The sequence below is a fragment of the Pygoscelis adeliae genome, unplaced genomic scaffold (assembly GCF_000699105.1).
Source record: "Pygoscelis adeliae isolate BGI_AS28 unplaced genomic scaffold, ASM69910v1 Scaffold58, whole genome shotgun sequence".
NCBI lineage: Eukaryota > Metazoa > Chordata > Aves > Sphenisciformes > Spheniscidae > Pygoscelis > Pygoscelis adeliae.
This window is the reverse complement of record NW_008825564.1, coordinates 1,240,302-1,253,598: the sequence shown is the minus strand read 5'-3', so window position 1 is coordinate 1,253,598 and position 13,297 is coordinate 1,240,302. Positions and strand designations below refer to the sequence as shown.

The following is a 13,297-nucleotide window of genomic DNA, read 5'->3' as shown; positions in this document are numbered from 1 at the left end:
CTGACAAGACCCGCGCTGGTATCGGCGAGAATCGGGGGCGAGGGGGAGGAAAAGGGTTTTTTACCACTTGAGCATCCTTTGCGGGAGAAGTGGGACAGTGTGCTGTTTGTGTAACTAACTCCTCTTAAAACAGCCCCTCTAATCGTGTTGACTAGCTCTGCTTATAGTGTTGGTATGACCAGCTTATTTCTTGATACGCTTTATTGAAAGGATGGAGGGTTGCTTATTCTTTTAAAGCCTGACTTTCTCTTTGAGTGAATTTGTCAATAGCGCATCTATGAACAAATCCTCTTTTGACAAGTTATTTTGTAAAAGTTATTTCAGGAATTAAAAACCTGGTTTGTGTAGTCGCCTTAATAGTCTATCTGTTTAACACTTGTATGTGTAGTTACTGACTTGCTGTATGAAATTTCTTTCAGCAGTTTTGAAGTCGAGATTTCTACAGAAAACTAATGCTGCAGAGTTCGAACAGATTTCCTTTTACAGAGGCTGTTCTTAATTGATGCTTAAAATACTTGTTTTCTTTTGACAGTGTTTGTTGATGACAGAAAGGCCTTCATCATAAAAGCTGATAGCAAGATATGGCTCACTTTCATTCTGGGTAAGTAGGAGGAATGCGTCGGGGGAAAGTACTGTTCTTTTTACCTTTCTTTCTCTGGAATTGTAAACTGTATCAAAATATATTTGGAAATATAACTTGGAAAAACAAAAATGCGTAGCTTATGTTGAAAAGGGACAGGAAGTAACTTCCTACCTGGTAAGTTTTGTAAAGCTGCTATTGTAGCAGTTGATGTGGTATCAGAACATTTGTAGGAAAATAACTGTCCAGATATTTATGGATGTCTCCTATCCAGTCGTTACCTTCTAGGAAAAAACCAAAAGCAACTCTTAATAAGTAATGTAATCAAAACAGCTTGTTTTGGAAGGATTATGGGTGGATGAACATACAACTGTAGGGGGATGTAAATTCAGCTGTTACTATCTTTGGGAATGTTTTGGAGTAAATAATAAAATGGCTAAAATCTTGGAAGAAGCACCTCAAGTGTTTGCAAAATTAAATATGAAATGCATTCCTAAAGTTAATAAATGTTAAATAATAGCATATTTGTCAGATGCGCAGTTAGATGTACTCTTAAAGGTATTATATTTTAAGACTGTCAGGGTATTCCGAAGATGCTGGTACTATTAATCACGCCACCAGTAGTCCTTGTTGCCAAAGGGAGTTTCTTCAGTTTGATGAATTACATTGCAAAATAGTAGCAGGGAAACAACCTTAGCTTACAAACTAATTGATTAATAAACTGCTCCTGAATTGCTTTGCTTACCTCTGTTTATTCAGCATTTCCTGGACTAGTAGTTACTTAAATGACATAGAAATGTTAAACTGATGGTCAAAATTGAAAAAGGCTTTCCTTTGATTGAAATTTGAGAGCAATTAGATAGAGCGCTTTATAATTTCTGGAGTTTGAATTTGGCTGTGAAACCCAGATAACCAATTAAATACTTCAGGGAGCTGTTTATATTTTTAATAGGAGTAAACCTTTAATAGCAAAGTATGTAATAGCATACAGTATTTGCAGTAGCAAAGAATGTACACATACTAAATATGAAATAGTGGGGTTTGGTTAGTGGTATTTGAATTTTTGTTGTTGTTTTGCTTAAGCTGTAAGGTCCAGATTTTAAAAACAGAGGCTCCCACAGTTGGAGCTAGTTTTGTTACAGGGTGTGGATTTTTTTTCTCTTAGGAATTATCTCCAATTTACGTGCAACAATAAAGTCGTCAGATTTTCAAGGACATTCTTATACAACACTTTGCCCTATTATGTTGGGTTTTTTTTTAAAATGACCATTGAATTGAGGCCTTATTCTTGAAGACATCCTTTCTCGATTGCACAGAATCTCTCAGTGAAACATCTTGACGAAGCTGCAGAAGTAGTCAATGCTCGCACATTCCTCATTGTTCCCAGTTCTGCTGTATTCCTGCCTAGTCATTTTGGGGATGCTTGCAAAGTATTAATCAGTTTCTAGTACATTTTCATCCTGTTGCATTATGGTATCTCAGTGTTTGTTGTTCTCTTGGTAAATGACTTCTGTATATTATGGCTTTATTCTTCAGTATTTAATTTCTAGAATTAGAATGCTTTTTGTATGCCATTCACATTCTTTTTCTTGGAATAGAACACAGGCAAAAATAGGAAATCTGAAGAATAAACTATCAGATTTTACATAATAGCCCTAGTCTGCAAAAATTTGATCATATGCTTTGCTTTTAGGGATTCTTAGGTTGGGTGAGAAAATGGCATCTGCAAGTTCAAGTACGTAGTAGCTGTAAAAGTCTTTGTAGCATTAGGACTCTAGAATTCCTCTCCTGTCCTCTCCTTCATTTCCTCCCCAGTAAGGATATTAATGGGCTCAAAGGATGGTAATTTACGAGAGCTGGTCTGCATGTTTTCCATCAGAAACTAGCTCAATGTAAGCCTGGATGCAGTCTGTTGAAAAATGTCGATTTGGACTCATAGTGTAAGTCTATGAATTAAGCACATTGTCTCTTGAAATGTGAGTAGTGACATGAATTGCTGTGCGATTATAAAAGGTCTTCATTTTATATTTATAATAGAGTGATGTTGTGAAGTTTTATAAAAATGTACATGAAATTCTCCAAAACAACTGTGAAAGTATTTACACTTAATGCATTGACTTTAAATAAAGTATTTACTGAAGGGAAGAATCAGATTTAAATACATTGTTTTCTCTATGACATAAATGGTATGTTTGAATCTGAAATGTAATTTCCGTATTAATATATAATTTATTTGCAACAATAAAATACTGTGTATTTAGTTTATTTGGAATCACATTAATTTGAGATCATGAACAATACTAGTAGCTAATGTGCATTTATTTTGACTTTACTGTATATACTTACCTAACATGTAATCTGTCTTTAAATTGATACTTTTTTATAGTTGGGGTGTGTTTATATGTAAATGTATATTTCAGCATCTAATCTTATTGGGAATCTTAGAAATGTTACTGAGAAATTAAATATGCCTTGTGCAAATGTGAGACTTGGTAAGTAATAACTACGAAAGGTATGGACTGCTCTGTTTCTTTCCATACAGTTACTGCAAAATGTGTTTGTTTATGGAATATGGTTTGCTGTGTTGCTGATATAGCTAATGTGCTTACCTGGAATTCCATATCATATCCATATCTGCTTTTCTGAAAAAGGAGTTTGCAGCTCTCCATGAGAACTAACGTAAAGATCCTTAGTATAAAAAAAAAAATCTGCAGCTCCTGAAACTTTCCTAAGACATTAAATTCCACTTAATGTGAACTACATGGAGCAATCCTTTGGTGAATTTTTTTTCGGAAAGTATATGTAAAAATGTAAAGTTTTAAATGAAAGCTTGTGGTATTCATTTTCTAACTGAAATCCAGGCTTCCCTTTGAGGAAACTACTTCAGTGACTGAAGTGGAGCTGAAAAACTCCTAAGGAAGTTTCAGTGTGGCATTGTACAACCTCAACTACTACATGAAGTTGGTGGTGGTGACGACGATAACAAGTACCGCCAGCAGCAGCGTTGTGGTGACAATGATAACAAGTACTGCCAACAGCAGCACTTCCAGGCTCTGTGTTGGAGGAACATGTGTTTTGGGCATATATACTAGGGCACGAAGTGTACATTCAGTCCACTCCTTTCCACATAAATTTAGTGTTTTTGCAAAGGTGTTTTTCTTTCTGTTGTCCCTGCTGCTTTCCAGAAACAGACCACCATACGCATGTAACATGCAGTCTGAACACATGCGCATTCACTAACTCTCCAACTCTGTTCTACATCAGTGTGCAGGCATTTGTTATATATTTTACCTATGTGCAAGCAACTTGACCCTGTCGCCACAGAGGGGAGGGCCGTGCCTGGGTGCCTGCAGGCTGTAGGAGGTCTGTGCAGATCAGCACCCTGGAGAGGGACACCGTGCTCAGCACCTGTCTGGCTCTAGCTGGGTGCAAGCAGAGAGGGTGGTTGTCCTCTCCACTTTCTCTCTGCTCCATACAGCCTGTGTGAATGAGAGGGCTCTGCATTAACCATAAAGGTTTTCTTGGATTAAAGGCAACCCGTCTGCCTGACCTTTCTATGGCAGAGAGCCACTGTGTGCCTAGAGGGCAACCAAGACACCTTCAGTCTAGAAGGAGCACTGTGGTCGCTCTACATGCCTACCCTTTATCCCTCACTCATGCTGGCTTTGTTTCCATGGTGAGCTCTGGATATATTGTGAATGCTGCCTAAGCAAAATGGAGTGGCTTCTGCTCTCTGTGGATCTTGTCATGCTAAAGAAGTCGGAGACCTAGACTGTTTACCCACCACTTTATCATCATTAGTCTTTTCCCTTTGTCCCTCAAATTACCTCTCTTGTTCTGTGCCTATGTGACAACAGTGCAGATAGTCTCCGAATGGACAAATGGAATGTTATTACATGTAGAGTCTACCTTTTTTAGCAATTATAGTCTCAATTAGATTTGTGTTGGTTGTCACGGTCTGTTTGGATCTCTCAAATTTACAGGACAATGTACTCTGAAAATTAAACCTTATTTTATGAGCTCATTAGGAAAGAAAACAAAGAAACAGGACAAACAAGGGCTCAATCCACTTCGTACAGACTAGTCTAACATGGGAATTCACTAATTCTTCTCTTAAGGCATGAGGTTTCTAACTCGCAAGTTCTCTAATTTGCAGCTCATAACTAACTCCTAACTTGTGCACCTATGAGCAAAATAGTTGCCTAGCCCATGGTGGGAGTGCTCATCCTTCCTCTTCCATCACGGTGCAGGTGTCCTCTGTATCACACTGGGAAGCACGAAAGCCTCAGCAGTCCAGCTGCTGCTGGATCTGCTTTAAAAACTTTTTGGGTAAGCTGACGTATTTGTACCTTCCAGCTTGGAAGTTTGGTCTATACCATTTCCATGAGTTAGCAGATTCTGAAGTAACTGCCAGGCAATCAATATGCGAGGATTATGGCTGCAGGAGACAGCAAGCTGTGGGTAATAATGGCTGCATAATGACCTTTAACCCGTTCTGGCCACCAGGTCCTGCCTATATGTTGCCCTTGCTTTGACCTAACAGCGCTGCTCCTAGTATACATCAGGCCTTAGTATGAGCTGTGCGTTAGCCAAAATCTGAGCAGGAGTTGAGTGAACAGTCACAGTAGGTATCTTAAAATGTTAAAAATATTTGTGCTTATTAAAACAAATGCTTATTGTTCAGTTTTGTTATTGATAGCTGAAATGGGTGCATTAGATTCTGATGAATCAACTTGAGTGATGCAGGATATAGGTGATACATTGCCTATTGCTGAACGCCATCAGCATAATTTCAGATTTTCAAAGAGCTGGCCATAAAAGTTAATTCAGATGTTCCTATTCTTCTATTCCTCTGGAGGCTGAATACCTTCTGTGCACCTCTGAAGTAGTACTATAATTACTTTATGAAGAACATGATTTCATGTTTAATGATTTAAATATTTGAGTAACTTGACGCCTTTTGTTTCCTTTACAGCTGCTTCTGCAGGAGTCCTACATTGGTAAGGTTAAATTTATTGCTTGAGAGTAATACGATATTTTAAAATAATAAAAATACCATTTTGACTTATATTTAGACAAGCTGTTGGGATAATTTATATTTAGATCTTTCCTCTCAATACCAAATTGTTGTCTCTAAGATGAATAACTCTGTTCTCGTGAAGCCGACATGAAAGGTTTTTTAAGCCTGTTCAGCAAAGAGTGAAGCCTGCTTTCCAGGTGGAAAATTGTTGCTTAGCTATACAAATTCATGTGCATTTCCATTAACAGACCTTTTGACCCTCAGTGGGTTTTGAAAGTCCAGGTAAATCCTTTCAACTTTCTCCTGTGTTCTGCTTATTTAGATTCTGCTTTAGTTTCTTAGTCTTACATCACGTTTTCTCTAACCTCTTCAGCAAAGGCTGGCCAATGTTTTCTTTGTGTACAGAAGAATGGCCTTTCAACTACTCTTGTCAACGTAATCCTTGTGTTTCAGGTTCCATCCTAATCCACACCCTTCCTTTTTGTAGTATAGACTTGAAATAGAACGGCTTCTATAGTGATTTTCACCAGCTGCTTTTGCAGAGATAAAAAGTAACAGCTTCTGCCACTCTGTTTTTGTTTCCTAGCTCAAAAAGAACTATTGATTTTTAGTTGTTTGTTTCTTGCAAATTCCTATTCAAAAGCAGAGTCATGTGCACTGCTCTTTCTTTTCCATCCTTTCTGGAGATGAAGCTCCGCTTGGAAATGGCAAGTTTTGCCTCCAAAATTATTTGCATTTTTCCTGGCTTCCCCCCCCACCCCGTAGTTGCACCTTTATTTAAATATACTTTTGATGGCAAGCGCATCTATATATAATGACAGATAACTGCATTAAAATACAAGTCAGAGAAGATTTTTGTGGAAAAAAACATACGTTACTTGTATGTGCGCTGTTATTTTCACCAGTTTTTAATCTGTGATTCTTTTCATTTGTCAGATACTGGAATTTTCTTTCCTGATATGTAGACTTGATAGTTTTAATAGCATTAAACTTTTTATCCTTAAGTGTCTGCACTTAAGTTAAAATGCATTAGAGTATTATAACTAATTCCATAATACAATTTAATAAATGCTGTATGGATTAATATTTTTTCCATTTAAAATAGCCTGAATAGAGGAGAATGTTGGTATACTATACGAGTAAATTAAAATTGCAGTTTGTAAGTAAACTTTGGGTCTTCACTGAATTGTTTTGTCAGCTTTTCCTTGGTATATGTGACTTAGCACAGGTTCTAAAACTCTTTATTCAGTTTTAATTATTATTATTTTTCAACAGGTATCACATAACAACTCTTTTTGAAAATGACCGTCATTTTTCTCACCTGTCAACGCTAGAAAGAGAAATGGCTTTTCGCACGGAAATGGTTAGATTATATTTCAATAAAAATTTAGTGATTGGAAAACTTCTGTCTGTAATCTTGTGATCGTGGGCTTTCCAAAATTTCTTAATACCTTCTGGATAAGTAAATATATTGATATCTTGCAACTAACATGCATTACACTCTACATGCAGAGCATTTGTGTGTCTTGCAGCTGATCACTATGAGTGTCTCTCTTCACAGTTCACTTAAAATAAAATTTAAAAATATGATTCTAGAGGAGCTAAAATACAAAACTACAAGAACCTTGTAGCATACTTTCAATTACAGTCTTGTTTTGCAGCTTTTTTTAAAAATAATTTTTTGTAGCTAATAGATGTTTGCGTATGTATACACCTTTTGGCTGCTTTTATTTTGAGAGTTGTGAAATACCATGCTAGTGCATAGTTACCAGCCCAAATGAGAGATTTCCGCATGTCCTATGAAACAAGGTGGAAGGAAACCCACATCGCGTGCTTCAGTGGCACTAATAGAAGAGATTTGAAAAACTAGATAGTCATCTTGAATCGTTTTGTCCTATTTGTTTTATTACAAAATTTGATTTAAAAACAAAGCTTGTGTATGGCAGTTCATGAAGCAGAAGTGACCTCTTTAATGGTAAATAATGATTCTGCTCTCCTATAGGGTCTTTATTATTCCTACTTCAAGATCATTATTGAGGCACCATCGTTTTGGAATGGAGTATGGGCAATTATGAATGACAGACTAACTGAATATCCTTTAGTGATTAACACCTTACAAAGGTTCAATCTTTACCCAGAGGTGAGCTATGTTTTAAAAATAATACCTTCTGATAAATCTTCGGTTTCTTTAGGTTTGACTACAAATTTGTAAAAAAAAATCGCTCTGGAAAATGTGGTTGTAAAGATATAGTGACTAATGAAGTGTTGCTTAAATACCTTATTTTAGTTCCAGATTTAAAATGAGAAAGTTACTTCATACATTGTGATCAGTTGTCAGACTTCAAGTATGTCCGATCAAATGTGAATACTCTCTAGATCTTAGTTTCATGCCCTGAAGTTGCAATCCAATTCTATACTTCTTGTCTTCTTTTGTTCTTTTCACTGAAAGCAAGTAAGTTGCTGACATTGTGTACTTCAGGAAATATGACATATGAAGCATCAGTAGTATGTGACAATGTCTGCAGTGATACAGGTACTGAGAGGTTATTTTGGCTTGCATTTTGTGTAGGACAATGTACTAACGAATCATTACAGTTCACTGTGGCCCTAAAATCCATGAATGGTAATAGTTCACTTACATGTTGCAGAAGAAATTCTTCTGTAGAGGACTGACTGCTGTTGTTTGTACACACTTGATGTTAGGCTTGTTAGCTGGTTAGATTATGTTCCTACTCTGCTTTTTTTGTCACTAAAAAGAACGTGTCTTTAAGTACAGAAATGTTTGGTTTTCTCTCTTACGGTTTGCCAGTGTGTCTCAAATATTTTGCAAAGGGAAAACTCCTTTGGTTAATGTACATTTCTGTAACTCCATGTGTCAGCAACAGCTTATTTTTTTGAGAATCAAGGACTAATAATGGCTGTAATTGTTGGGTACTAGCATTTATACTCATTCTCCTGCGCTGTCAGAGCAGAGCTGCTTTCAGGAACTGTATGTGTAAGGGTTCTCGGCATGCATGTATTTATACAACTTGCATTGTATAGTGATTTCATTTGCTTCTTAATTCCTTGCTCTGGAAGAACTAAATGCTATAGATGAGTGCTTTTTGTTACCCTCTTGCTGGTTTTAGGTTTGGGGGTTTTTTTGGTGGTTTGGTTTTGATTTAACTCCAAAGGGATTGCAGTTCAGTTCTAGAAATGCAACATTGGGAACATGTGCCTTATTTGAGTACTATAATGTTATTTTCTTTAGCTGAGAAAGATTTATTGACTTCAGCTATAGTCTGACTTGCAAAAATCAAAGATAACTGGTCAAATGAACTTGCTCTTAGAGAATCATCAGTATCACCGTGAAAGATGACTAAGTAAATTGGATGATGAAATCAAAACGAGCAATCAGATATAGTGGTTGACATTCTGTAAGAACATTAGGTAGATTACTGTGCAAAATGTGTAGGCTTGTCTGTTCATTCAGAGTTTTCTAGGATCTTACTGGCTCATAGAACTTGGTGATAAGGTATGAATTCATTCATCTTTTCTGCGCTTGTGTGGGTGTGCAAAGCAGACAAACAGTCTCCTCTGCTCTTTTCAGTCATTTACTGCTTGATGTCTAGCCTTCCTGTAAATAGGGGTTTTTTAAGTCTATTTCTTGAGTACTATTGTTTCCACATAACTACATCTGTAAAACTGTCAATAGGTGCAACTTGACATTTGAAGTATGTTCTCCAAATTCATCTAATTTTATTTAGGGGGCTGGGTGGTGGGAAGATGCTTATGGATTTATTTGTTGGCAGTGAAATTTTTCTTTCTGATACTCAGTATCCAGTCATGTTTTCTGAAAGTGTTTCATTTCCTGTTTGATATTTTAGGATCTTTCCAGCTCTTTCAGCCCAATATTAGCATTAAGGCTGAATTTTAATAAAATTTTTGTTTAGCGGTTTTCAAAAGTAATTGCATCAAAAATAGCCTTGAAATCCAGTTACTAAACAGGATGTTAAACCCATTAAGAAAAGTAGAACCGTTCATCTGCGTGTACAGCCGGTACTAGCCATGAAAACTTAAAATGAAGGAAAAAGAAAGATAAAGTGAGTCCATAGCAATCACTGCATCGTCTATGTAAATTATAAATATAAGCAGTAAAAAAAAACCTGTCAAAAGCAACAAGTCAGTCCTTGTAGTTGTACAATATTATAGTCCCAATAAAGTCTTGATTTTCCAGGTATTTGCTGCATAGTCAGGTTGTTCCAGTAGTTGTGGTGGTTTTCATCTGCAATCCCTGATGCAAAATGGCAGAGAGATAATGTGTTAATTTCTGTGGCGGAGAGATAATGTGTTAAGTTTACCCTCTGGCTGTTCATCGTTACAGAACAGTTGATATTTCTGTGTGTGGCCCTGATGATGAAAATTTGAGTTGGAGTGATGAGTGTTGCATAGTTGGCGTTAAAATGCTTACTCAGAGGCAACTAGTAAAAGGGATTAGCTTTTCTACATGTTCTTTTGCAGCAAAGGACTGGCCTGGCCCACAGAGATCTTCTGAGTCTGAGAGCCAGTCTTTTGTTTTCGAAGTTTTGCATTTACTCCCTCATCTGATATGGGACAGTAGGAATTCAAAAAATGCCATTGTGCTCTAATTGACCTAGCAATTTTGTACTACTGATTTCCTTCCGTTTTTATGCTCATGTTAACTGTTTCATATAAAGTAGCTTTTGGCAAAAAAGGTTTCTGTGTTTTGCATGGAGTACCTAACCTGGTACCTTTTTAGGGAGTATTCATGTGTGGTAACATCTGCAGCAGACACAAGCACTTGTGACGTAAAAAGGTAAAGCTGATAATAAAATTTTTCGTGCAACATTGGTTCAGCAAGAATGTTTTATGTGCTTAGGGTAATGTCAGCTTCAGGGCTGGTGATGCAGATATGCTAAATAGATATCTCTAAGCTGCCGTATGCATTCTGTTGGCAGTGTACAAACCACATTCAGGTGATGAGGAGAGATTTGGATTTGGTTCCCCAGTCCTGTTGTTGGCTGTCTGGAGGTGGGGCAAGTGACTGGTTCATGTGTGCACACATGCACAGTCAGAATTGCCAGGGCACAAATGTTCAGAAAGCCTCCAGGAATTCAGGATAGTGTACTTTGCAGGACAGAATATTGAGGCAGGGAGTCTTGGTCTAGAAAGATGTAGTTGTATTTTAAATGTATAAGATTTACATTGTGAGAGAGTGTAGAGGCCACAGATTAAGTAAGCCATGATGATTGGAGCCCTGCTATTAAAAATTAATGAATTACAGAATCACAGAACAGTTGAGGTTGGAAGGGGTGTCTGAAGATCATCTGGTCTCAACACTCTGCTCGAAGCAGGGTGAGGTACAGCAGGTTGCTCAGGGCCATCTCTGGTTTCACTTTGAATATCTCCACTTCTAGGCAACTTGTTCCAGTGTTTGACCACCTTCAAAGTAAAAGTTTTTTCCTATGTATAAGTGGGATTTCCTGTATTTCAATTTGTGTTCATCATCTCTTGTCTTGTCAACCGACAAGTCTGTCTCAGTCGTCTTTACTCTATGTCCTTCTTGTCTTGGGCAGCCCAGAACTGGACTCAGCACTGGAGATACAGTCTTAGCAGTGCTGAGTAGAGGGGAAGAATCGCCTCTCTTGTCCTCGTGACATACAGCCATTTAACTTTCTTTGCAACAAGGGCTTTTTGCTGGCTCAGGTACAACTTGTCCACCAGGACTTACAGGTCCTTTTCTGCAAAACTGCTTTCTAGCTGGTCAACTCCAGTCTGTACTGGTGCATGGTGGTGTTCCTCCCCGGTGCAGGACATTGCATTTAGCTTTCGTGAGATTCCTGTTGGCCCATTTCTCTAGCCTGTTGAGGTCCCTCTGAACAGCAACACAAGCATCAATGACGCCTTTCAATTTTGTATCACTTGAGGATGTTCTCTTGTGCCATCATCTAGTCTTAATAAAGATGTAGAACAGAATTGGCAGCAGGTAAAAAAAGATCCACAGCTGTCCCCTCATCTACCAAGACAGTCATCTCAGAAGGTTATGAGGTTGGGCAGACGTGACTTCTGCTTTGTAAATCCATGCTGACCTCTTCCAATCACTATTTTGTCCTTAGTATGTTTGAAGTCGTTTCCAGGAGGATTTACTCCATCACGTTCTCAGAGATCAAGGTGTAATTCCCTGTTTCCTTCTTGCCCTTCTTGAAGATAGAAGTGACATAAAGAGTTTTATTAGTTGTATGGGGAAAGAAAAGAGGGAATCATCCTTCTTGTACGTGTTTTCTGTGACACAGGGCTGAGACAGCTAATACTGCAGTGGTGAAACATATTTTCAGTCTGGGAACCCCTGGGTTATAACTTTCAAAGCAGCTCAACTGGAATGGCCACATTACTCATTTATGAACTCTATAAAGTCAGTTATATCCTGACAGAATAGCTTGGTAATGTTAACTAGTGACTTTGCTGTGAGATGAGTCGTCATTTTTCTGTGTGTAAAATACTGATGTTTTGTGTGTCAAGTGTTGAGATTTAATTTGGTTGTTGTTACAAAAACATTACGACCTTTGCACGGAAAATGGAAATGCTGTCTTACATTGCATCTGGAAGCCCTTTCTAATGCATGCTTAAATTTAAGCTATCAAAGTTTATCTGAGTAAAAACGCTAAAGATTTGGTCCATTAATATTCTTGCCAGGTGGAAAAAAAGTTAATTGGTTTTAATGGATTTAATTCGGCTAACTGTCCTCTGTCAACAAAATCTGGGATTTTAATATCTGATAAACAAAAATAGTTAAATGGGGAACCTTCCAGACAATATTGAAATGTATAATTTTTTCAAATATTTGTTTGATGCATGAAATTATTTCTGTTCTAAGGCAGGCATAATTTTAGTCTATTAATGAACGCTTGGTCTATGTTGGATGCCTTTAGGAAATTATGGTAAGAAATGCTAAGTAGTTGAGATAAATTCTGAGTTTAAAAAAAATCCTGGATGAGGGCCAGTTGTCATGAGAGGTTACCTTGGGCATTGAGCTAATCTCGAAGTTCCTTTTCAGAAACTTCAAATCCTGTTTTCTACCTAGGTGGTCCTCGCCAGCTGGTACCGCATATATACTGCCATTATGGATTTCCTTGGTGTACCGACAAAGACATGTTGGACTGTAAACAGAGGAAAAGGGCTTAGTCCTGTTGAAAGTTGTGAGGGTGAGTTGCGTTTTATTCTAGTTTCTTCCTGGAAGCATATAATTGTGGCTTTACATATTTCAGAAGTAATAAATACTCCTGTGTCTTTATCACTGACATGCTTTCATTTGGCTAAGCCTGTGGGTTTGTCAGGTTCACAACATAAGTGAGAAGCATGAAAAAAAGATACTTTTAAGAACGCCAGGGGTGAGAATGTGGGCTTTGCTTATTAGATAGGTCCTCCTATCTAGGTTGAATTCCTATACTGCGATTCAAAACTTCACAGTTGTAGTCTGAGCCTTCATAATGTTGGACTGTTATAAAGAATAAGATGTCCTAAATGTAATTGGAGGCCACTGTACATGTATTACATTTTTGTAGCTTCTGTAGAATCCCTAATACATTCCAAGTTCCTACATTTCAAAAACTTACCCTCTGTATTTCCTCCCCTAACTACAACTTGAGGAGTGGGGAGGAAGGGGAAAAAGGTAACCACAAGGATGCCTTTTTGAGAAA

The 13,297-nt window shown here is 37.6% G+C and overlaps 1 protein-coding gene across 1 annotated transcript in view; it reads left to right on the top strand.

The window, feature by feature from the left end:
• DPY19L1 (dpy-19-like 1 (C. elegans)) overlaps positions 1–13,297 on the top strand; it is a 74,824-nt gene that overhangs the window by 25,114 nt on the left and 36,413 nt on the right. Inside the window, exons 3-7 of the mRNA XM_009332419.1 lie at positions 533–601; positions 5,556–5,580; positions 6,876–6,963; positions 7,603–7,740; positions 12,682–12,802. Coding sequence (XP_009330694.1) covers positions 533–601; positions 5,556–5,580; positions 6,876–6,963; positions 7,603–7,740; positions 12,682–12,802 — 441 coding nt within the window. The remainder of the gene's footprint in view (positions 1–532; positions 602–5,555; positions 5,581–6,875; positions 6,964–7,602; positions 7,741–12,681; positions 12,803–13,297) is intronic.